Source organism: Prunus mume, linkage group LG2, assembly GCF_029339155.1.
Source record: "Prunus mume cultivar Tortuosa linkage group LG2, ASM2933915v1, whole genome shotgun sequence".
Classification (NCBI taxonomy): domain Eukaryota; kingdom Viridiplantae; phylum Streptophyta; class Magnoliopsida; order Rosales; family Rosaceae; genus Prunus; species Prunus mume.
Window position 1 is genome coordinate 29896122 of NC_142699.1, and position 23668 is coordinate 29919789.

Genomic DNA, 23668 nt, shown 5'->3' on the forward strand with positions numbered 1-23668 from the left:
TGGTTATCCTGTCCCCCCCAAAAGTTTAGATAACGTTGCTAAAGGCACCACTGTAGTGTGTGCTTTTATAGGCATAGTGTAGGATTAGCAATTGTCCTGATAGTACAAAATAACTAGGTCTATAGTTTTATGAAAATAAGAAATAGTATAATATTGATAAACAAATAAAAGTACAAAGCAATTATGCGCTGAATATGGATAAAACTTCTTCAGTGATCAAACACAACAACATGTTGAATTGATATGGAGAGAATCACTCACAACTCAAACAATGACTAAATCCCCAATTCAACAACTAGAAGCACATGTACTCATACCTATAATACAGATTCGCCGTGCAACCGCAAATCTATATCGAAAGCCAAAAGTTAAAAATAAATAAAAATCCTAAATAGAAAATAAAGCACAACAAACTCCTAAAAAGTTTTTGAAAATTATTAGACTAAAACAAAACTAAGAAATAGGAACACCGGTCTATATTTTAATTATACATAACTTGCATGTCACACGGTGCATACACTTTTGTGTATGTCTTTCCCCACACATAATGTGAAAGTACTTACATAAAGAAACAGATCTAAAATATAGGTGAGTGAGAGAAATAAACACAAAGGTCTGTATGCATTTTCCATGATCACATTGTACTGCAACTTATTGAAAAGCTACTATATGCCGCCACGGATATTGGGCTAATTAGCTAATTTGCTTACTATAATACGCCTTTTTATTTATTTATTTCTTTAAGCAATCAATTGATCCAAAAGTTAAGACTTTCAATCATCTAATTAAGCTACTTGCCAAAGAAAGACTACCAACCAACTTTTTGCTTCTGATCCTCGACCCCTCTCTTCTTTTGCGGTTGTAGAAGCGTTGACATTTTTTTTCCATAATTGTCAGCTTGATGTTCGGCCACTGATCAGCGTTTGGCTTGTGCTAGCTAGCTGCTCACACTTGGGCTACTTATATTAATTGTGAATTAATTTTTGATTGGATGCTCTAATTCATTCGGACTTTAGAAACCTTGTTTATTTGATGGGTTATTAGGGGAAAGCTAGATGATTAGTGCAAACACAATTACACGATACTAAATATGTCGATATTTCTTCACATGTATGTAGTTTATTAAAAAGTTTCAATGATATTTTATGTACCATTTGTCAACTGGTTACGAATCTATCGCATTCAAAAAAGTACTCTATTTAAAGCCATTTGTTTTCCAACATTGGGTAGTGTGTGGGGTTATATGCTTTCCAAGTCAAATGCTTTCCAAGTCAAATGGTTCTCATCCCCAGCTTAAGTCAACCCCTTCTATTAGACTTTCGATTGATCAGCCCATTGAACATGCAAAAAGAAAATGGCAAACATAATCGTTACCACAGGACACATTGTCTCAATCCCATTTCAAGTGTCAACATAGTCAAATCTTGCTGTCCCTTTTCCTCCTCTTTCGGTGGATCCCAACTTTGTTTTTTTCGGATGAAAACAATGAACATATTATGTTTACATTATTATAACAAGGTAAGCTTGGCTAATTATCAGTAAAGTAAGCATAATCATGAACTAAAATGATGCCTAAAATATGATTAAATGGTAATCAATATTAAGAGCCAGGGAAAAGGAGCCATGGAAACCCACTGGTGATTGTGCTGGCATACGTAATGAATGATGCATCATATATAAATACTGGTCATCTATAGCCAACTCAGCCATTTCAATCAATGCAATGGCGAAGTGCCAGAAGCATAATATATACAATGCAATCTCTCAAAAACTTCCCTTATGAATTATATATTGGGCATCTTCATTATTTGTTTCCTGTTGTGATATATAATATTTGTTTGCCTTGGTGTTTAAAAATATTGGGCATCTCTACTTGGTGCCAATTGAATTTTAGTTAAATACTCACATTCTAATATAGTATCAGAACATGCTATTCATGCTCTGATATATTAGCATTACCCGAGTGTCCTTGAAACGCAATTAATGACATACCTTAAAACAAACTTCGTATAATGTGCCTTTTATTTTGTTTTTTTGAATCTAGGATTTCAGATGCATAGATAAATACTCTTAATCACTTGAGCTATAAGCCCCTTGCAAAACTTGTTGTGTAACATCATTAACTGAAAATTCCCAAAAAGGACAATTAGGTATGAGAAAATAAACATGCTTCTTTTGGGTAACACTTTGGCATCACACTTTCTTATATCAGGGAATCTTTTATCTACAAGGGCCATATATGACCACAACATTTCTATTTTCAACTTCTTTATTTTTTACCAAACAAGCCATAGTATTTTATTAGATCAATTAAAAAAGTGCATATAAAGCCATCTCGATTAGTAATACAACGGACATGGGTAAAGCTTCCCTAGTGACTAGAGTAAGCTCTAGAGCTAAAAGGATCTTAAGAAAATAAATCGCAAAGAACTTGTCTAAAAACCCCTATCTACCTTCTAAGTTGTCCTAGATCAAGTCAGTTACATTAAGGACAAAACGTGACTGCTAACCAACATAACTTTGCTAGAGAAACTAGACCACCTAACTAATACATCAAAATTTCTGGGAATTACAAGAGAAAACCAGACAATTCATAGAGTTTCTAGACTTTAATAACAAAGTAAACCAAATCTAAGAAACCAAACAACACCAACTAAAGGAGCAGCAACACTTTGCTTTGCAAATGATGCACAACCAAAGCCATTCAAATCCATAACAGAGGCAACAAGATCTGCCAAGAGGAGAGGAGCATCGACGGGGAATAAACCCCTAGATATGAAGCTTCTCGTTCTAACTCTCCTCCGCCCGCTAAGACATGGTTTTTTGTGAAAATCTACAAGAGTAGAGACAGCCACAACCAAGTTTGCAAAAAAAAACAAAACAAAACAAAAGGAGCAAGAGGAAAGGAGGGGCAAGGATGGAGGGAGGAAGGGAGGAGAAGAGAAAGGAGGGGGATGGGAAGTCACCGGCCCCAAAAGAGCAGCGGCTCCTAGAGTTTCTTCGCTTGATGCTCGCTCGAGTGAATATTTGGTACCTAAATGTGTTTGGATGAGGAAATTTAAAAGTACAAAGGTATTCATAAATGACGCAAATTAATATTCTAGAATTTATAAAATTTAGTGTTTGACTAACATATTTAAACATGTAATTTAATGTTTAATTGTAAAGTTATTTTTTTTTAAAACTCAATCTCTCCTGGAATTTTAGAAATGAAGACTATTTAGATAGAATTTAAAGTTGGGATTTATGACCTCCAAATTCCATGTTTTTTCCCACGCGGAATTTATAAATTTCTTTGTTTTGTTATCCAAACACGGGAATTGGTTTGTGTAAATTTAGAAATTTTGAATTTTATCTAAATTACAAGTTTATTTCTCTTATCAAAATGCACTATAAAAAATATTAGTAACTTATTCAGAAAAACCTTCTTAGTTGATTAATTAGCAGGTATACAAGCGCGTTATAGGAAACAAAATACATAGGCAAATAAAAGTTGCACTATTAATGCTTTTTGTCAGTTGGCTCAATTTCTCAGTTAAATTTAGGAGTAAATTAGCAAGTTGATTCTATAATACTAAAACAATTAATAAAATTAAAAATTAAAAGAAAAAGGAAAAGGTGTGGGGGAGAGAGAGCTTCACCGTGGAATTGAGTTTGGGAGGGTCGTGAGAGGAGCTGTGTATGGCAAGTGTCGGCAGAGCCAGGAATTGAGATTAGAGGGAGCCATCTTGCAAAATATAAAAATAAAGGGAATGAGAGCATAAACACTATAAGTTCTCGTATAGCTAAAGTAAAAAAATCAGAAAATACGCTTTAAATTACGGCTTTCACACATCAAGTTATGATTGTTGTATATATGTATCATTTTTCAATATTCAATTCAATTCATATACACAACATTAAATTATTTACACATAGAGAGAGAAAGAAAGAAAAGAAGAGTGAAATTGCTGGAGAGAGAGAGAGAGTTAAGTAGGCGCCTGGGACTCCTATGGTCCCTACGTGGCTCCGCCACTTGGCATCATGATGGGGTGTGTTGGTGGGGGACAGGAATGAGAGAGAGAAGAGTAAAAAAAGTTTTTTTGTTTTGTTTTGTTTTGTTTTGTTTTTTTTCTGAATTTTTTAAACATTTAAATCAATGGAGGACCCAACGGAAGTGGTATTTTGCAATATGTTGGACACTCAATTGAAATGTTTGAAAATTTTATACAATTTAAACCTACCACCAAAAACATGTTAAATTGAAAGGTTTTAGTTACTTCATCCTAATCAAATAGCTAGTTGATTGTTTATAAACTTTAGCCAAGTGGCATGGGATGAGTAGGTTGATCGTGAAGATTATTTATTTATTTATTATTATAGGATCTTCTATTTTGTTTTATGGTCGCATTGTTCTAGGAACTGCATCCTCATCTTCTTATCTACAATGACATTATTTGTTGACCCAAAAAGTAAGGTACTACGTACACATAACCAATGTTCTTCTATTGCCACACCCCACAACAATTTTGGTATTGACGCATTTGCAAACTATATTTTGTATGGAGGTGGAATTTACCGATACAATGGAATCCATCTCTATTAAAGATGTGGTATATAAATGTGATATAACTAACATTTCCGCAATAGATGAGTTTTCATGTGTAGTTGGTTCCATTTTTCATAATGCTAGATTAAATCAAACTTATTCGACGTACACATAATTCATGTAGTGAAGAAATTTACTTACATTCTTGGGGGACACTATTTTAATCACACAAGTGCCTAAATAAGTATACACATGCATTGCTACACTTAATTTATGCCTGTTCCTTCAAATCTTGTTCACTAATAAATGTACCATGGAATCCATATGGAACCCTAGCGGGCAATCTAACCAACCCCACTTGCTTCATGCTTGAAGCTTTCAATATCACTAGCTCCGAGCTCTCATCAACCTCGTCCCTCACAAAACCCATTATAAACCCATCATCATCTTCTTCAACATGGTTTCCCATGCTATCATTTTTCCTTTTCGGCACATAAAAGGGTTCACCCCCAAACCGGCCGGTCCCATACAAATGCTTAGTCACCGAACCAGTTTCCAAGTCCACCTTAGCAATGCCCGAACACTTGGGCCACGGCTCGGCTATAGCCATGTACACATACTTGCTCTTTCGCCCTACCACCTCTTTATTCACTTGCCCCACTTCCAAATTCAAACCCGGGACCAAGACACGGCGGCTTGATTCTCGAGTCCTCAAATTCATTCGCATTTCCGTCAATTCAGCCCGAATTGGGTTGTTTTCGTGCTCGTTAAACACCGAATCAGGTGGGTCCATGCACGACCCGATCACAACAATAATCGGGTCACCCACTTCCGAAGTTTCCTCCCATGCATTACACAAATGGAAACAAAAGCAATTGGGCACGTCAATCCACTGAATCCCCGATTCATCCACATCGTTTTTAGGCAAAATTCCAAACCGAGACGTCTTGTTCGGGTTGTAGATGACGGGCGACCCGCCTTTGATCATTTCGGATAACTTGAATACCACTTGCTGATCCGGGATCACCACATAGTTCTGGGTTATAGCAAAATCATGCACCATAGTTGGTTGGTCTAGCGTGATGTCCACGTCACGTGACTTTGTCCCGCTCGCGCCAAACTTGAAGTACTTGAGGTACGGTTTCTTCACCACGTCGTAGCTCAGCACGTAGAGCTCACCCGTTACGGGGTCCACCTTGGGATGAGCAATCATGGGCCGGTCCAGCCCACCGTTAAAATCGAACCGTCCAATTGTTTCAAGATCACCATCACCCTTGATTTTCACATTGTACGGAAGATCATCTTCGGACATGGCTAATAATCGTCCGTTAAAATAAACCAAGCCGGCATTAGCCACGCCAGTCCCACGAGAGCAGTCAACCAAGCCGACTGCGGCTCGAGCCATGAACAAGCAGAGCCGAGCCAGTCCTGAGTGACCATGAAGCTCACCAATCGGCTTCGGGAATATAGACCTGCCCATCTTGACTTCTTGCTCTAGCCGGCTCGTGCGGGTGTACCTACAGCTGTAGCTGGCTCGGTTAGCTGAGCCTAGAGTGAGCGCGTGGATCATACCGTCCCCATCAAACAAGTGGTGTCCGCCTGCCGGCGCAAACATTGGATTGGCGCCGTTTCGGACATAAACGCCACGTAGACAATCTGGGATTTGACCCACCACCTCTAAACCGTACTGAACTGGACACTCCCGAACCGGTGAGAAATTACCGGATATTTGGACCGCCGGGTCAATGGTTTTGGGCAAACTTTGCTTCTTTTCTAGAGGCTCTATCAGTGAGGTTTCTATTGTGTTCAGGAGTGAGGCTGCTAATTTTTGAAGTGGGTTTAGGCGAGGTTGGTGAATATTGGGTTTGATAGGGTTCACTTGTGGTAACAATGGTTTAGTGTTTGGCCATAGAGGTTTTTGGGTTTTCTGGGGTAGGGTTTTCTTGGATGGGTTGATGAGGATTTTGCATGTGATCTGTGTTGTGGGTGAGCGAGTAATTTGAATGGAATTTTTGGAAAGTGTGGAAGAGGATGGAGGAGTGTTGGTGGTGGTGAAGTGCAAAGAGGCATGCATAACTACAATTTTAGAGAGAGACACAGAGAGCGAGCGAGAGAGAGAGAGAGAGAGGTGTGATGAATAAGATGGGTAGAAGGGTGAATATATAGTAGAAGTGGAAAGTGTGTTGAGTGGGGTCTAGGTCACATTTCCAGCAAGTGATACGTGGTATATATATATGGTTCTTGCTTGATCTCGATCGTTAAGAGTGTTGAAGATCATATGAGTGTAGTTTTTCTTCTCTGTTCAACCTTCAAAGATATATACAGAAAACAAAAATCTCAAAGTTCAAAGAGAAACAAACCTAAGTGGAAGGAAATTACACAGGTGCAATGTAGAAGATACTTGTGGACACGTAAGTATCTTTTGCTTTCTCAGTCCAAGGAGGTACTTATAATTGACACGTAGTAAATATATGAACAATACAATGACACGTATCACTCCCAAACAAATTAATGTGCCTGATTAATGGTAAGATGAGATTGATGAAACAAACACGATTGTTAGTTAATGCCATGCCTGTTTAGAATGTAAAATGTGAAAGATAGGGAATCCATTTGATGTTTTAAGTTGGTCTGAATATAAGCCAGTGGGTAGCTCAGTCGGTTGAGTTCTTATACCTTCATTTATGTGGGCAGAGATTCGTAACTCTCATTCAATATTTGTGTAAACTCGACCTTTTAGAGCATTTCTAGCAGTGAGTCTAACCCAGTCAAAAGGCTTTCCAGGCTCCCAAAACCCATTCCAGCAGTGAAATCTAGCTCTAGCAAGACGTGGGGTCCATCAAGTCCGGGCAAAACCCAAGGCAAGATAAGCTCGACCTATTGCCCACGAACGCTGACGCCAACTTGATGTCATTAAATAAAAAAATTGAAAAAAAAAACACAAAATTCAGAGTTTTATTTATTTATAAATACCTAGAAATTTTTTATTTATTAATCTCATACGTATAAATAAAAATAATCTCATGTGAATAATAATTGCCTTTAGGTTGCCATGTCGATGGGTAAAAAAGTTTTAAAAAAAAAGGTTAGGGCAGATATTATTAATGTGAACATTAACCGCCCTTACTTGCTATTGTTCTTATTTGCCATGAAAAATGGATGTAAGTACTCTTAGAGCTTAAATTTTACGTTAGCCCAAAATCTGATACTTCAAACCTAAAATCCAAGCTATAAATGGTGATTCTCACCGTAAACAATTCATCGTATCAATAAATGAGATCAAAGATTAAGAAAATTAAATAGACTTGATATTCGTTTATATAGTACTTTCATGGTTCTTCCAATTATTAGCTAATGTATAATGTTATTAACAAAGTCTAAATTTCTCCATCCAAATACGGCTCAATGCGATGTTGAAATATAAGACACCATTATGGTTAGATGTTTATCATTGGATTGGATCGGATCGCGTGTGCATCATGCATATTAGCTCTAGCATTGAATTGAATTTTGGTTTTTTATTTAGAAATAGAACACACACAAAAAACAAAAACAAAAACAAAAACAAGGAGATAAACAAATAAGGTGATCTAAGCATGAATTAGGAATGACATATGTATACAAGGACACGTGGGTGAGGAGCTCTTGACCACCTCCTCCCTTGTCCATTTGACCTCCATGCAAATGAATGCAAAGCCATGACCAGAAGCATATGGTCACCCACGTGCACGGCATGGCACTTTCCCTATATATATATATGTATTGTCATTTCCAAGCCCTTGGTTTCTTCCTCTACCTTTTGCAGTCGATCGAGAGCTGAATTGCATGGCTGGTTAGAGTTTGAGTTTGCCGTTCTCCTATTTCAACGCGTGCCCTAAAGGACAGTCTTTTGTCTACGTGTCTTTTACAGGCAATTGAAACCCACGTGGAGTGACTAGAGTCAACCCATGACAACACTTTAAAAAAATAATGGCAACAGTCACCATTATTTGGTAACATTTAGTAACTAATAATAGTGACTATTTCCAATTTTTCTTTAGTGCATAGAAACTATGGTTTGCTTCTTGGTTTCCCTTTATTTATTTATTATTATTTATAGTTATTAAACTTTTTTTTTAATACAAACAATAGGTTAAACTACTTAATCTAAAATCTAAGGGGGTGCGAAATTTGAATTTGAGTGTAAGGGAGCAAATTCATTGTCAGCTCACGAGATGGATTATATGGTTGTACAAGATTTATAATGGTATAAGTAAAATAACTCGGATTGGATTATATCTAATTCTAGTAGGCCCTAAATGTAATAGGATTTTGAATTCCGCATATAGATGATGATATCTATACAGATGGATCGTACTAGATCATGTAATAATATATTTCAATTAATTTAACCAGTAATTATGTGTAGTATCAAACACATCATTGTTTTGTTCAATATAATTCAATAGAATCCAATTTTATTTCATAATTTAATTCAATTTCAATGACCAAACATGACCTAAATACAATTGTTTTGTTCACTTAATAACTGATGAATTACTAATATTACATATATGATGTTAATTGTATGATAAATATAAACTCACTTGAGGTTTTTTGTGTTTTTGAGAACCCAAAGAAATTACGACGTACGAGAATGCTTATACCAATTCTTCATCAAATATAAAGAAATTTGCCTTATCCTGTAAATTATACGTCAGCTTGTAAAATGTTTGGTTTCACTCGCATATTTTATGTTCTTTACCTCTGTCGTGGGCGTCAAAGACAAACGTGTTTTGGTTTGGCTTGCACTTTAATTTCACTTCAATGTTCGTATATAGCCAAACCAATTCCGATTATTCTGCGATTACTGACGTGATGAGGTGCAGCTATATTATGTTGCATGATTCAAAAAAATATATATATGATATTTGAAATTTTAAAAATAATTAATTAATCGGGTTTAATTTAAATCACAAAGCTCAAGATGTGTACAGAAAACTGATGGATTATTGAAAAAACAACATACATATGTGTATAATACCAGTATTAAATGTGAAAAATGTTAAATTCTTTATATGGGTAATAACTTTGACAAAGTAAAAAAATCAAAGAGAACAATAGGGACTCGGGTAACGGCCTAATTTGCAATGGATAATGCTCTAACTTACTACTCTTATCGATAAAAGAAAATCAAAGAGAAAATTTTTTTTTAAAAGAAAAAAAGAGAAGAAGATCCCAGTATATATACATATACGACAATACTATTTATTAAAAATTATAATTTAAAAAAAACCAGCGTATTCTGGTAAAAAACAAACCAGTATAGCCGTGTAGCTATACGATTTAAAAAAACAATTTCGAAGTCAAGCCGCGCGGCTATACTCAGGTATTTTTATTTTTAAAAATAGTATAGCGGGCGGTACTTTTGGAAATAGCCGGGGGGCTATACTGTTAAAAAGAAAAACGAAATGCTGTAGTACAGCCTAAGATCGTGATGTCGTCTTGGTAAGCTTACAATTGAAGGCCTCTCCCCGGCAAACTATCAGAGATACACATACAAAACCGAACAACCTTGTTCAATATCAATACTTGGATTATATAAGCTATCAAATTCAATCCAACGTCATACTGTTTTACCCTCTCTCTCCCCTCTCCCATATCTAATTGAAATCACATCTATGTCCATATAGATCATAGCCTTCATCCATCATATACAAGACAGGTCATGTCAGAAAGACACAACACTTCTAACTATTGGCGTACAAGATGACTTTCAGTGATAATCAAAGGGAGCCGGTGCCTCTCTCAATTCCTTACCCCGAAATTGAATATCCTGCAAACACAAAGACAGACAGATTCCGGAAATCCAGAATTAATATGACGAAAGATGAGATAATTTGGAGAACATGTGAACATGGTTGTCTTGTTATTCGAAAACAGGCTAAAACATACATACACAGGTGATCATTATAGGCTTCACAAAATGAAACATAAGGATTACTAGAATCTTGAAAGCTTCCACAGAAAACAGAGCTCAATACATCTAAACAAGTAACAAAATTGTAAAACCAATGAAAGGAATGAAAATGGAAAAGGTGTTTAATTTAATACTCACGGATGCATAATGGTTGACATCTCGATGATGAGCTTCATCGGCACGAATCACAGTAATAACATCCGTAAAATCACTTTATTGTTCTTCCATAAACCAACAAAATAAAATTTATAATGACTTCAGTTCTAGCTTTGTTTTGGGAAACAAACTGCTTAAACATCTGTCTGTCTGGAATCTGGACTTCTTGGAGAACACAATTGATCTGCAATAACACAAAATGCATGCATTAAAGCCTTTATCTGTTATATACAGCAACGTACACTGGGTGACAGTTAAATCAATGGGATACCTATCGCCTGCCAAGAAGTAATAGACAGAAATAAAACATCATTTGCAATTCCACCTATGTTCAACCAAATTGCACACCCAAGTAGGTAGTACGTGAGGCGTGCTTGACATAAGTTATTTGAGAAGTAAAAAAAATGTAAATACTCCTTTGCTAACTCTTAAAAGAAAAAGCAAAAATTACCAGGTGAAATAAGTCTTCAGCTTGTCTTGCCACAGCTTTGCCTCGAAGAATTATATGGCTACAAGGATCCTCCTTGCCCTTTACAGATGATGTCCATGGATAAACTGATATCCCTCCTGTTTTCCTTTCAATCAACTCATTAAGTTGCACAAAAATCAAGTCTTTTGTACCCATCTCCAGCAAAGATTGACTGTCAAAACCAGCAAAGACTGATTGTCAAAAACATCATGATATAGTCATTTACATACGATCTTATTTGAATTTAAATAAGCAACATGTACAGAAAAATCTGTTGTTCAAACATTAATTGGACTTTTTTTTAAGGAACAGAAGCATCATTATTAAAAAAAAAGGTTCACCCAACTTGAAAGAGAATACATCTACTTATGGACACTTTCCAAACCAGCAAATAATGCTGACAAGGAAGACTCCCTGAACTCCACAATGACAATGCCCAAAGGACAGACCAAAGCATAACTCAACCCGAAAGTTCATCCAGACCCACCCATAAGACCCATAAAACTTAAATCACTCTGCAACACCACATAGTTTTGGCTTACTTGCCTTTTTCCCAATACCTTTAGCAGCTCGTAACATCCTTTTCGATTCACCCAACTTGCATGAGCTTCATTACAAAAATATCACCAGATTTGTAAAGTAAAGGGACAGAGGAGAGCAAAGTGATCTACATTTTCTTCCCCAGACTTACAAAGAATATGACATTTTTCTTTGAATCGAATCACAGTTACTAACTTTCTTTGATACTCACACCACCACCACCGTTGCTGCAACTACTACTAATACTACCATTATTCTTATTGTATTTTCTTTCATGAGTATTATCCACCGACACCAGTGGACATGACATTAGTGTCTTATTGAAAGTCTTGGAGTATTCAGAAGGAAATATGCACGCTTGTGTATTTACAGAATCAATAAAAATAAATTGCCCTACATGAGTATGGTGGCATGGAGAATAACTATAGGTAGTAAAAGAGAGTAATAGTTATGTACATGTACTTGTAAACAATGAATACAGTGCTATAATTAGGCAAAATTCCTATGTAATTAATTGAAGTTGAAACCATTTCTACGACTCCATTAGAGTCTCAGAAATGTGATGGCATGTTTTGTGTTCTTAAGAACATACAAATAATCGCCATAGGACAGTTATACTCCAAAAATAATGGAATTGTCCTTAACACTAACATGATTTAAGAAATGAGGGTATGATTTTCTTAACTGAGACTAATAGAGCAAGATTCAATTTTAAAAAAAATCATGAGAGAATCAGTTCGGCTTATTGACTATCTGAGGGATGTGGCCTAGAATGGGGATCAAGTTCAGCCTTTCCATTTTTCTCAATTATTGACAGGCAGCTAAGTTAAACTAACAAACTGAAATAATACGTCTGACAAAGACGGAGGAGATGCCATTTTGGTCCAAAGGCCATTGACTTTGCTATTGTATTGTGTATATTAGATTGATGATAGAGATCAGAGAGGCTTGAGGATAGAATTGTTAAATCACCGAGAAATAAGTATTTGCAGGACCATTTAATGCATGCTGGCATAGCCATAGAAAACAAAGAAAGCTCTAAGTAAACGCCCTTTCAAGAACAATTAATTTGGATAGCACGTATCATGTTCACAGTGAAACCAGTAATAATAAAGAAATTAGGGTGACAAATATTGAAGAAAACATCTTACCAGAAAAAGGGTACAAAGGGAAGAAGCGCCAAATCTATTGAGCTCATGTCGAACACGACTTCAACGTGAACAACATCATTAGTAAAAGCTCATGCTGCAAAACTTTTAACTCCATGGATATCCCCAACCTACATTTCACAGGTGTTTATTATTTACTTTTAGATGACTAAACCAAAAGTTTTAGGTGATAACCTCTGTGGGAACAGGAATGGGTTCCTTTGCAATGTCTTGCAGAACGAGACTTGGAAAACTTCTCAAGACTTCTGGTGGGTCAGGAGTTTCCGCCTTCCGTCGCAGCTCTTGCGTAGCACGTGGTAGTTCAGCCCTTTGTCATACCTGATTTATATTTCTCCAGGATTTCTTTCTCAGCTGCTTTATCATTGGAAGCTTTCTCTGGATCAGGCTGACAAAAAATTTACCCATTAGGAGTACAGGGAACATGGCAAGCAAGTTTTGCACAAAAATTTGGAATTCGTTACCAGCAATTCAACGACAACTCGATGAGGATTGTTCAAAATGAATTTCTCTATTAGAGGAGAGAGCAGCTTTAGAGCCTACCTTTTGTATCTTGGCTTTGACTGCCATTAAATACTTATCATACTTTTAGTGCCCAAAGGGATCCATGTCATATATCCATTTCTCCTGCAGAAAATTATTGTATTAAGCTCATGACCAAGAATAAATGGGCAAAAGATATGGCAGGTATTTTATCAAAAACAGAAAATAACAAACAAAGAACACAAAAGAACACAAAACTGAAAAGGGGCATATCTTACAATGGATTTTTGCATTAAGAACATGCCGCGAGGAAATGATCCTGTTTTGTTTTTCCTGAGGTTGAACTCCAATATATTTACCGACGCTTCTACGTATCTGTACCGAAACCTTCCTCTGCTAACTTTTTAACTGTACTCATGACTAGTTCTTGTACCTTTTGAATGTCATCTTCAGAAAACCATTCATACAATAACTATATATATGTTGAGGTAAATGAACATCAAATCCAACACAAACTTCTTCTCCCAACTTTCCAGCAAGATTTTACTCAGTAAAGAAGCGGGAGTTCTAAACATTATAATAGACAAAAGGCCAAGCGTTATCCTGAGTCTCCTAGTCTAGGGGTTGATCAGAAAGCAACCAACTGAAGCATACTGCGCTTTTCTTCTTTGAATCGCCACCTTCACCAGAAGGATATTTCTGAATAATCCTAACTGGTTCTGAAAATAATTTTTGTGGTTCAACGGTTGAGTCATCTGCGGCTGAACTTGCATCAAACATATCTAGGTACTCTGAGAGGGATAGAGAGTGTAAAATATATATATGCTGTAGTATCGCCGTCCTGGCTATACTTTTCCCTTATTTAAAAAATATTTTGCTAGTCGGTATTTTTGGGAAAAAAAACAGCTATACTAAATAAAAAGTATAGTAAAACCGTATAGCCGTACGGCTATACGATTTTGTAAAATAACCGAGCATACAGCCGCCGCGGCTTTATAGGAAAGGAGGACCCACCCGGTATAGCCGAGCGGCTATACTATTTAAAAAAAAAATTTCCGTGGTAATGCGGCGCTGCGCAGCGCGGCATGGCACAGCTACACAATTTAGTAGGAAAAAAAATGGGGGGACCCAAGTGTCAAAAAAAACATAGCCACGTGGCGATACTTTAAAAAAAAAACACCTACCGTAGTATAGCCGGGCGGCTATACGCTAAAAGTAAAAAAGAATTATGCTATGTACAGCCTTGGGTAAGATCGTGATGTCGTCTTGGTAAGCTTACCATTGAAGGCCTCTCCTCCGGTAAACTATCAGAGATACACATACAAAACCGAAACAACTTTGTTCAATATCAATACTTGGATTATATAAGCTATCAAATTCAATCCAACGTCATACTGTTTTACCCTTCTCTCTCCTCTCTCCCATATCTAATTGAAATCACATTTATGTCCGTATAGATCATAGCCTTCATCCATCATATACAACATAGCTCATATCAGAAAGACATAACACTTCTAACTATTGGCATACAAGATAACTTTCAGTGATAATCAAAGGGAGCCGGTGCCTCTCTCAATTCCTTACCCTGAAATTGAATATCCTGCAAACAAAAAGACAGACAGATTCCAGAAACCAGAATTAATAGGACGAAAGATGAGAAGATTTGGAGAACACGAAACATACATACACAGGTGTTCATTATAGGCTTCACAAAATGGAACATAAGGATTACTAGAATCTTGAAAGCTTCCACAGAAAACAGAGCTCAATACATCTAAACAAGTAACAAAATTGTAAAACCAATGAAAGGCATGAAAATTGGAAAAGGTGTTTAATTTAATACTCACAGATGCATAATGGTTGACATCTCGATGATGAGCTTCATCGGCACGAATCACAGTAATAACATCCCTTAGCGTAGCATCTTTAGGAAGCCTCCAGTAGTCGATTGCGATTGCAGGAGCTTGTACATTTTCAATCTTTCCACTATCGATGTCCTTCAAATACTCTGTATAAGAGTGTATAGCCTCCTCCTCCAGATACCCAACAATCCTATGCGCCAGTTTGGGAGAAAGCAAATAAAGAACAAAGAAGGCATTGAAGAACACTCCCTGCACAAGAAGAACCAGTAGCCTCTCGTACCACATGGGCTGTACAAGTTCCACCATTGTCATGAGGTGCATCCTCTCATTCTCTGCCTCTTCAAGTAGAGCCTTGACCCAACCACCGCTCTGCTGGAACTTGCGGAGAGACCTTAAGTGCAGTAGCATTCCTCCCACAATGCCAGGGACAGCTGCCACAGTTTCCAGCATCATTGCACGACACCCATACCTTCTCTGAAACATGAAAAAACAGTAACTTTGAAAGCTTCTACACAGATCACATTTCCTGACAAAGAAGAGACAAACTTGACATGCATTACAATTACAAGTGGTTCAATTTTTGGACTTTGAACCACTGTCCTCAGTAAAATTCTGTAACCAAAACACAGGAAAAAAACAATAACATACCTAACCAAAACAACATGTTTGCTTCTTATAAAATGCTTCTATAATCGTCCTTCTAGCGACCATGTCATGTATGATAAATAGTGAGTGTAAAACATCTTAAATCGCGGGTAAATCAAGACTAGGGATTGGCATCAAAATAAAATTATCTGCAAGAACACATGCAGCAAGCAAGCTAAACTTATGTTCAGCAAAATAAGACGGATGATAAAATCGATTACCAAAAAAACAAAGAATAATATATGTCATCTTGCACATAACATGAAAAAGAATTATAGAAAGAAAAAAAAGAAGGGAGAAGGTAGCAAAACCTTAAAGAAAATATCAGTTGGCATCCGAAGAACCTTGACGGTCCTATACGCAAATCTGTCCATAAACGTCTTCGGCACATGGTGCTTGCTCAGATCAATCGATAAGTCCGGTTTATAAGTATCCCATGGCTACATTCACTAAACAAAATTCAAGATCCGCTAATTCATATATTAAATACAAAATTAAAGAAAATGTGATTTCAGAGTAGTCCTCCTGACCATGAAGCAATTCCAAGTCCACTCACTCACGTCCCCCCTTGTGATCTTCGGCCTATAAATCCCCCAGTAATCCGAAACTACTACCCTATCACTTCCTTTCTTCGCATCATCGGAGACTGAGCTCTTGCTCTCCCTCCGCTCCTCCACCGTTTTAGCAGACTGCGGCACTGTGCTCATCATCCTCGTCCTGTAAAAGCCGCCCGAAACGTCACCCTTCAGGGAATGCAGAAACTCGGCGCCATCCAATGGCGTGAGGGGCACCGCCGTGGAAATGTAGCTGTTGCAGTTCTGGGTCTGGCTACCGCGCAGACCGCCTACAACTGACCTCACCGCGATCCTGTTCATCTTCTCCGGTCCAAGAGAGATCGTTAACGTTGGAGGTTTTGGAAATGAACGGTTTCTTAGTTAGTTTTGTGTGATTTTGGGTCTTCGTGGACAAGCGGTTGGGAGGGCAGAGGAATAGGATGTTGCTGGAAAGGGATTTTGATCGTCTGTTTCGAGGGAACATCAAACCATTTTAGACCGTTGTTGCTTGGGGCTCAACTATCATGGAAAAAAATTATTTATTTCTGTGGGAGTTTCACTAAAACACCCAAAATGGAGGTTGAAATTATAAAAAAACCCAACACCCACACTTTATTTCATTAGACACATTCATTTATAAACACACCCAAAAAGTTGACTTTGGGGTTGATTTTGGGTGTGTTTCTATGTTTAAATAGTGCATATAAATACATGTCTAGAATTGGGTTTATTACTCATTTGTATTGTTATAATTGACCAACCAAAAAAAAAAAAAAAAAACAAGTGATTATACTCTACCATGCTATTTATAAGCTTGAAATAATGATGAAGGGGAAGCATGTGCACATCTCCATTCAAATAATGATGCAGAATAAAGTCATTAACATAAAGATGATAGATTTGAGGTACGTAAAGCCATTTTTTTTTTATATCAAAAGAGAAAGGATTTGGTAATTAGCACATCATTGAAATGTTTTATTTCTCCAAATTTCTCGTTTGGAATTGGATTGGGTAGGATAACTCCATATATTTAAAAAGCATGTTAAAGGAAGAAATAAATTGACCAAGTTCGTTTGGAATTGGATTGGGTAGGATAACTCCATATATTTAAAAAGCATGTTAAAGGAAGAAATAAATTGACCAAGTTGAAAGTAGAAGATGAATATAACTAATGAAGAAACTTTATCCCATCTAATCTCCACAAAATAGTAGGATATTAACACCCGTAACCAATGGCAGAGCCACCTAAGACCTAGTTTGGGATTGCTGCCGCTTTAAAAAAAAAGATGTTTCTACTATGCTTTAAAAAGAATCAGTTGTAAAGTAAAGCAGTTGAACGTTTGGTAAACTGTAATTTTAAAAGTGTTGTGAGTATGAAAAGCAGTATCAAAGCGTTTGGTAAATTTTACCTAAAAGTGCTGTAACTATTTATAATGACTAAAATGGTCATGATGCTGAAAGTGCTTTTTACTAATCTGTTTGGTAAAAAATAAAACTGTAAAGTGCTTTTATACTTTTCTCCCTAAAAATAATATTAATCTTTGCTTAAAGAAAAGTAAAAATTCAAATTCAAGATTCAAAAAAAAAGAAAAAATCAATTTTTTTCGGACCAAATATAACATACCTTTTTTTAGCCTCAAATACCATAATACACAATCACTTCATATTCTACTAGAACAACCTTGGGTATGTACAAATTTAAACTCTCAAGGTCTGGGATAAGCAAACAATAATTATGTATTGAATAAATTCCAACAAAGATAAAAAGATCACCACGTTAGTAGGTTCATAATAGAATCAGATGTACATAATAAGCAGCTGGACTTAAATCTTCGGCTGTGTTTCTAAAATCTTCATCCTTGTGTTTTACAGCAAAGCACAACTAGTAGAAAGAAAAAAAAAAAAAAAACAGAAGTAGCACGTCGACAAAAAGTGTGAGAGATTGAAGAATAAATATATCCCAGAAAATTATAATCAATAACTTTGAAGAGATTGATAATCTACATTGTGAAAGAGATTGAGTGAATGGTCGTCTCCAAACTTGGGAGACTACGTGAAGATGAACTTTGGTGTCTACAGATTTGAGAGAAATATGTGAGGATAAATTTCTAACCTAATAAAGGTTATTTGTGGAATTGTGAAAATTTCATTAAAGGGAGTGCGCTGTTTCAATTAAAAGCGACTTTAAAAAGCAACCCCGAGGTTGCTTTTAAAAGTTGCTGTCAAAAGATCATTGCTTTTAAAATAAGAAGGATATTTTATTTTTACCAAACACCTTAAACTGTTTAACCTTAAAGTTAAGCAGGTTTTTGGCCAAAAAGCAATCCCAAATGGGACCTAAGGCTCAGGCCCCCTCTCATATATACATTTACTTATATATGTATATTTCCTTTTGGACTGCCTCAACCCAATAAGATTGTTGCTCGACTCAAAGATGTCATGGAGCTTATTATAAAAAGAACGTAGGGTCCAATATACATCTTCACTTTAAAGTAGGCAATGTTGCCTTGTTGAGAAGAGTGTATATATTTTGCCTACTCATTTGCCTTTTCCGTTGGAGTATGAAAATGCTGATATGGCAAGACAAATGAGGTTTGTCTACTATTTTGCTAACTCTCCTATACTCCATTGAAGCTCTGTAGCAATTGGGCAAAGTGTTTGAAATAGTCGATGCTAACTCTCCTATACTCCATTGAAGCTCTGTAGCAATTGGGCAAAGTGTTTGAAATAGTCTTGTGAGAGCAAAGCATGTCTGCATCAATCTGTTCTTTATTTTATTTACAAAAATTCAACTCATCCAATGACAATTAGTGTGGCGATAATTGCAAGAAATAAATGGTGAGAAAAATATTTCATTTTTCAATATTGAGACATTTCAACTCGTCGCCTTTGGTTTTACTCATTTGTTAAAGTGTATTTTTTTTTTCTTATTCTTTTGACAGCAGACAAAAGATTTCACTCGGTTGTATACCTTTGATTACTCGTTTGTTAAAAGTGTTTTTTTCCTCATTCTTTTGATTGGGAACAAATTTCATTAACAAGAGAAAAAAGTACAAAAAGTGGACAAGATATCCACTTGAGCAAAGAGAACAGATGGCCAAGTGATTATACTTTCCTATAGTATTTATACAAACATCAAAAAATAATGGAGAAGTATCTACAAACTCCCTACAAAATCAACAAGCTAATTGATCTCTAAATGAAGAAATCTCTTCAAAGATAGGAAGTCTCCTAGACCTTAGAGGGGTCCAGTGCTTCATCAAGTGGTCAAGCCCCTCCAGAAAAGCATCTTCTATATTCAAACTCAATGAATTCGATGACAAAACTACAGTTTGACATTGCTCTAGCTCCTGGAGCAGTTCCTTGGCGCGAATTTTTGATTTGGGCTCATCAGATCCTGAAAGCGTGCCCTGCAAGACATCATCAAGAACTGATTGTGCCTCGACGTATCGTGTTTGCTTCATCAGGCATAGGCATAGGTTGCAGGCCTTGTTGGCATCAGGGTCGATGATTTGGGCTTTACGATACACCACTTCTGCAGCCACATGGTTCCCTTGTTGCATGTAGGCCCAACCTAAGTTCCCCTGATCACAGATCTGTTAGGTCAGACTTTGAGATGGCAAGGCAAATAATTGATGACATAAATAGAAGTGAAATGCACCTTCCCCCTCCCCTCCCCTTCCAAACTTTGACCAAAAAAAAAAGGGGGAAGGGAAAACAATTCATTCAGATGCTTAGAAAGCAGCATTATCTATATTAATTAGATTTTGATTCGGATGATGGAGGAAACAAAGCATGGTGAGAAAACTTTGAAGTCAGCTGCGCTTATGTACAATAGGATCTTTCAGGGGGGCTATTAAGGTAATTATCTGAGAAGCTTGTTCTTGCACAAGAAAACAGCCATTGATTATGAAATACTTCATTAGCTGAAAGGTGAATCTTATAGCTAGGAAATGATGCTTATGACCGTACCTTCATTTTTGTTTTATAACTGTTACGGAAAGAGTACAAAAATCTGATTAGAATACGCATCATGTTGTTCTATTACCAAATCAGAATTATTTGCAAAGACAAGGAGTTATACTTAGTAGCTGAATCGCCTGACCAGCAAGCAACTCATTCTGCATACGTAAGTAGGCAGGTGGATTCTTTCTGTTTATATATTATTTTTTTCTACAAAAGCTAAATCTACAAAATAAACAAATTAGGAAACAGAATAGTACAGAAAACATGACCGTGCTGGATAATTGATTTAAGTACTTTTTAGATTCTAAAGCAACCTACAGAGAAAACTAGGTTATACTGAGTTTTTTATTATTTTTAAACCTTGTTTTCTTGAATGACAAGTTCAATAAAATCTCAAAAAGGCAACAGTTTAGGTCCAGTCACAAGTTTTATGCAGTCTGGTTTAGCAATGGAGAGAAAAGTTACTAATGTAGCTTAGTACTAACCAGTATCCTGGAAGTCTCTTTCTTGATTGTGACTTGAAACTTCCTTCCATGGGAGCGCGCTGTCTTGGTAAGCTTACCATTGAAGGCCTCTCCCTGGTAAATCATCCAAAGTTTCTGCTTCAGTAGCTCTATTTGCTCCTCCAACTCTACCACATTTCTGCCAAGTTCACATATATGGTGAGAACCAAATTCCAAAACCTGAAAATTCTTATTATGGTCAGAAAGAGTGACGCTACTTAGGTATTGGACACAAAAGCTAAGTTTTGGGTGGGTAACCCTAAACCATTCTATATCATGCGCAAGCTTCTGCAATAAATTTTTTGCCAACAGGGAGGAGAGGAAAGAGAGAGCATAAGCCCACAAGTGTTCTCCAAAACTGCCAAACCCTTGGCATTTGAGGTTAACATCCACAGAAGAGGGTGAAGTGATTGATAGTGAAGACATCACCACAATTGCCAATTAATTGAAAAAACATTAGCACTTGTTAGGAACTGAGGGTGGGTCTAAAGTCATGAGGATCATACAGGCCTGCTACAAAAATAGGCATTTGTTGATGAGATATCCATATGCCTCTTTTAGGAAAGGATATCAAGCCTCGGAAATGAGAGCTAAGCTTCTATATTTACCTTGTACAAGTCAATTAGTACATTGTCTAGGGATTCTTGTGCCTGCTTAGAGCAGCGATCCCTGAAAGACTTTATTGCTTCAATTGCTTCTTCTGCTCTATCTTGCTGCTTCATGACTACTGCCATGTCTTTGAGGGCACTATCCACCCTATCTCCAGCGTTTATTGCCTTCCAGAACAAAACTATAGCTGCTTCTGGATCCTTCTGAACTAACTGCATTTGCACAAAGAACATATGAACAGAACAATATTAGCTAAATAGTAGACCATTTGACAGTTGCTTACCAAACTCAGATTTACCAAAGGATAAAAAAAAAATTCATAACCAATCCACAATCAAACATAAAAACGGCACCAATATTTATTCTGAAAGACTCCAAGATAACACAAGAAGACAATAGCACCGCATGCTTCAACGCCATTTAGAATTGATGAAAAATCTCCAATAATAATAACTAATAAGAAAAATAGCTTTCAACATATTCCTCTGCTGATTGGAATTTCAGTTCTAATGCCATTTCTACAAACAGGCCAGAAGAGCAAGCATTTCCAAACTTTCTTCTTAGAATTTGCCATTTGGAGGAAAATGAATAACTATTAAAACATAATAAAAACAGAGAAAAAAGAATGTAGTTAGATATTGCAAACACTTGTTATGAAATCAAAAGACACATATCACTCTACCACTCTAATAGTACACTACGGTCATGACTAACAACCCAACCCCCATGAGTTATTCTCACACAAAAAAAGGATTAGAATAACTTAATAGGGAAAGTTAAATTCCAAATAGGAAAGTGCAAGTTTAATACTTTTTTCATTATAAAACTTTCTCAAACTAACCATTTTTTGTTTTTGGATTGAATCCTCAAAACCTTAACTTCAAAGGGCCCATTAATGAAAATTAAAAGCTTCCCTAATTTCCCACACAATCATATCTCTGTCTAAGGCATCACTAAATTGAGATGAAACTGAAAGTTCATCAATTGACCAAACCCAAAATCCAAAATTTATAAACATAATGAACAATTACAGAGCAATTAAATAAATACCCATAATCTAATCTAACGTCTCATTTCAACCCAAACGCAAGTATATGATATGAGGTGAAAGAAAAAGACCTGAACGTGCTTGGCTCTGACGTAGGGGCTGTCACCAGGAGGCAGCTTATGAAGAACATGGTAAGGAGGATCCTGCTGCACTTGCACCTGACCGGCCCTCTCTCTTTTTCTCGGGCTCGTCATCGTCTTCTTCCAAACGTCAACTTCTGAAAACTCCAGACTGTATAAGAGAATTACGGATTTGAAGAGACGATCTGGAGTTGGAAGGGAGCTAAATGCAGAGGATAATTTACAAATTTCGAAGAGCTTCTTTCGTCTTCGTTTTTTGTATGAAATATGAAACGAAATGTGAAGGAAGTAACCTGGACGCAATCGAGTCCAGATGCTTGGTAGAGATGGACGGGGACATGTCCGCTTGCCACGTATGAGTTTTGGAAACGCGCAATTGGCGCAAAGCGAACAAGGAGGGCGAATCAGGGGACGTGACCCTTCATGCCTTGGGGAGACTTTGTGTACACATTCGAGCCTCTTCAAATGGCGGGCCTACAAATATCTCCCTTCTATTCAACGAAATAGACACTTGTAGGTTTGGGATGGTTCTCAATGAAATTACATTTTAAAATTATAATTAATAAACAAAAAATAAACTTTGGTTGTAACAACCCGATCCTAAAATAAATTTTTAACTATCATTTTATTCAAGGAAAGGACTAGAATACCCCCGAAATATTTTATATGGTTTAAAAGTTGATTTTTGACCGGGAAAGAATTTGGGAATTTCAATAGTACCGTTACGTAAAGTATGGCGGAACGAGTTCGTAGACACTTAGTGCCCAAATCCGAGTTGTATTGAGGAGATATGATCAAAATACATTGAGGGGCAAAATAGTAATTTTTGCCAGTCAGATATTTTAAAACTGACTTCTCTCTCTCTCTCTCTCTCTCTCTCTCTCTCTCTCTCTCTCTCTCTCCATTCCCATCCCTTTCGTTTACGCACAGGTGACTCTAAGGAGCCGCCATCACGCTACAGCCACGACCGCCAAGGGATCGGACCCAAATGAACTAGGCACCTCCCTCTTCCTTTCTGGTCAAGCTATGCCGTCGAGCCACCGGAATCTGCAGGAAAGAACCTGAGAACAGTCCGGTTTAGCTCAAAATTCCTAGCCGTT

At 36.9% G+C, this 23668-nt stretch overlaps 4 protein-coding genes across 4 annotated transcripts; all 4 read right to left on the reverse strand.

Moving 5' to 3' along the window:
- Positions 1-4674: 4674 nt before the first annotated feature.
- Positions 4675-6657, reverse strand: NCED6 (nine-cis-epoxycarotenoid dioxygenase 6). The gene has a single exon (XM_008225756.2). It carries the CDS (start codon positions 6600-6602, stop codon positions 4800-4802), a length of 1803 nt encoding a protein of 600 aa, XP_008223978.2. The 5' UTR covers positions 6603-6657; the 3' UTR covers positions 4675-4799.
- A 3425-nt stretch (positions 6658-10082) lies between these two features.
- On the reverse strand, positions 10083-14077 carry LOC103323758 (presequence protease 1, chloroplastic/mitochondrial-like). The gene is given in 8 exon segments (XM_089047009.1): positions 10083-10343; positions 10626-10827; positions 11095-11284; positions 12804-12931; positions 12996-13128; positions 13130-13206; positions 13362-13445; positions 13580-14077. Coding segments are annotated over 6 exon segments (687 nt in total). The 5' UTR covers positions 13389-13445; positions 13580-14077; the 3' UTR covers positions 10083-10343; positions 10626-10695.
- A 561-nt stretch (positions 14078-14638) lies between these two features.
- Positions 14639-16828, reverse strand: LOC103323746 (ubiquinol oxidase, mitochondrial-like). The gene is made up of 4 exons (XM_008225757.3): positions 16339-16828; positions 16120-16248; positions 15149-15637; positions 14639-14901 (listed from the first exon to the last, which is right to left on the reverse strand). Exons 1-4 carry the CDS (start codon positions 16681-16683, stop codon positions 14842-14844), a joined length of 1023 nt encoding a protein of 340 aa, XP_008223979.2. The 5' UTR covers positions 16684-16828; the 3' UTR covers positions 14639-14841.
- A 2518-nt stretch (positions 16829-19346) lies between these two features.
- On the reverse strand, positions 19347-22826 carry LOC103323704 (Tetratricopeptide repeat (TPR)-like superfamily protein). The gene is given in 5 exon segments (XM_008225709.3): positions 19347-19946; positions 20814-20954; positions 20956-20970; positions 21440-21652; positions 22560-22826. Coding segments are annotated over 5 exon segments (900 nt in total). The 5' UTR covers positions 22683-22826; the 3' UTR covers positions 19347-19538.
- Positions 22827-23668: the final 842 nt, after the last annotated feature.

Coding starts and splice junctions, on each gene's coding strand:
- NCED6 (XM_008225756.2), bottom strand. CDS start 6,602: ATGCATGCCTCTTTGCACTTCACCACCACCAACACTCCTCCATCCTCT.
- LOC103323746 (XM_008225757.3), bottom strand. CDS start 16,683: ATGAACAGGATCGCGGTGAGGTCAGTTGTAGGCGGTCTGCGCGGTAGC. Junction 16,249..16,338: donor GGACTTGGAATTGCTTCATG/GTCAGGAGGACT, acceptor TAGTGAATGTAG/CCATGGGATACTTATAAACC. Junction 14,902..15,148: donor ATGTCAACCATTATGCATCT/GTGAGTATTAAA, acceptor TTTTGTTTGCAG/GATATTCAATTTCAGGGTAA.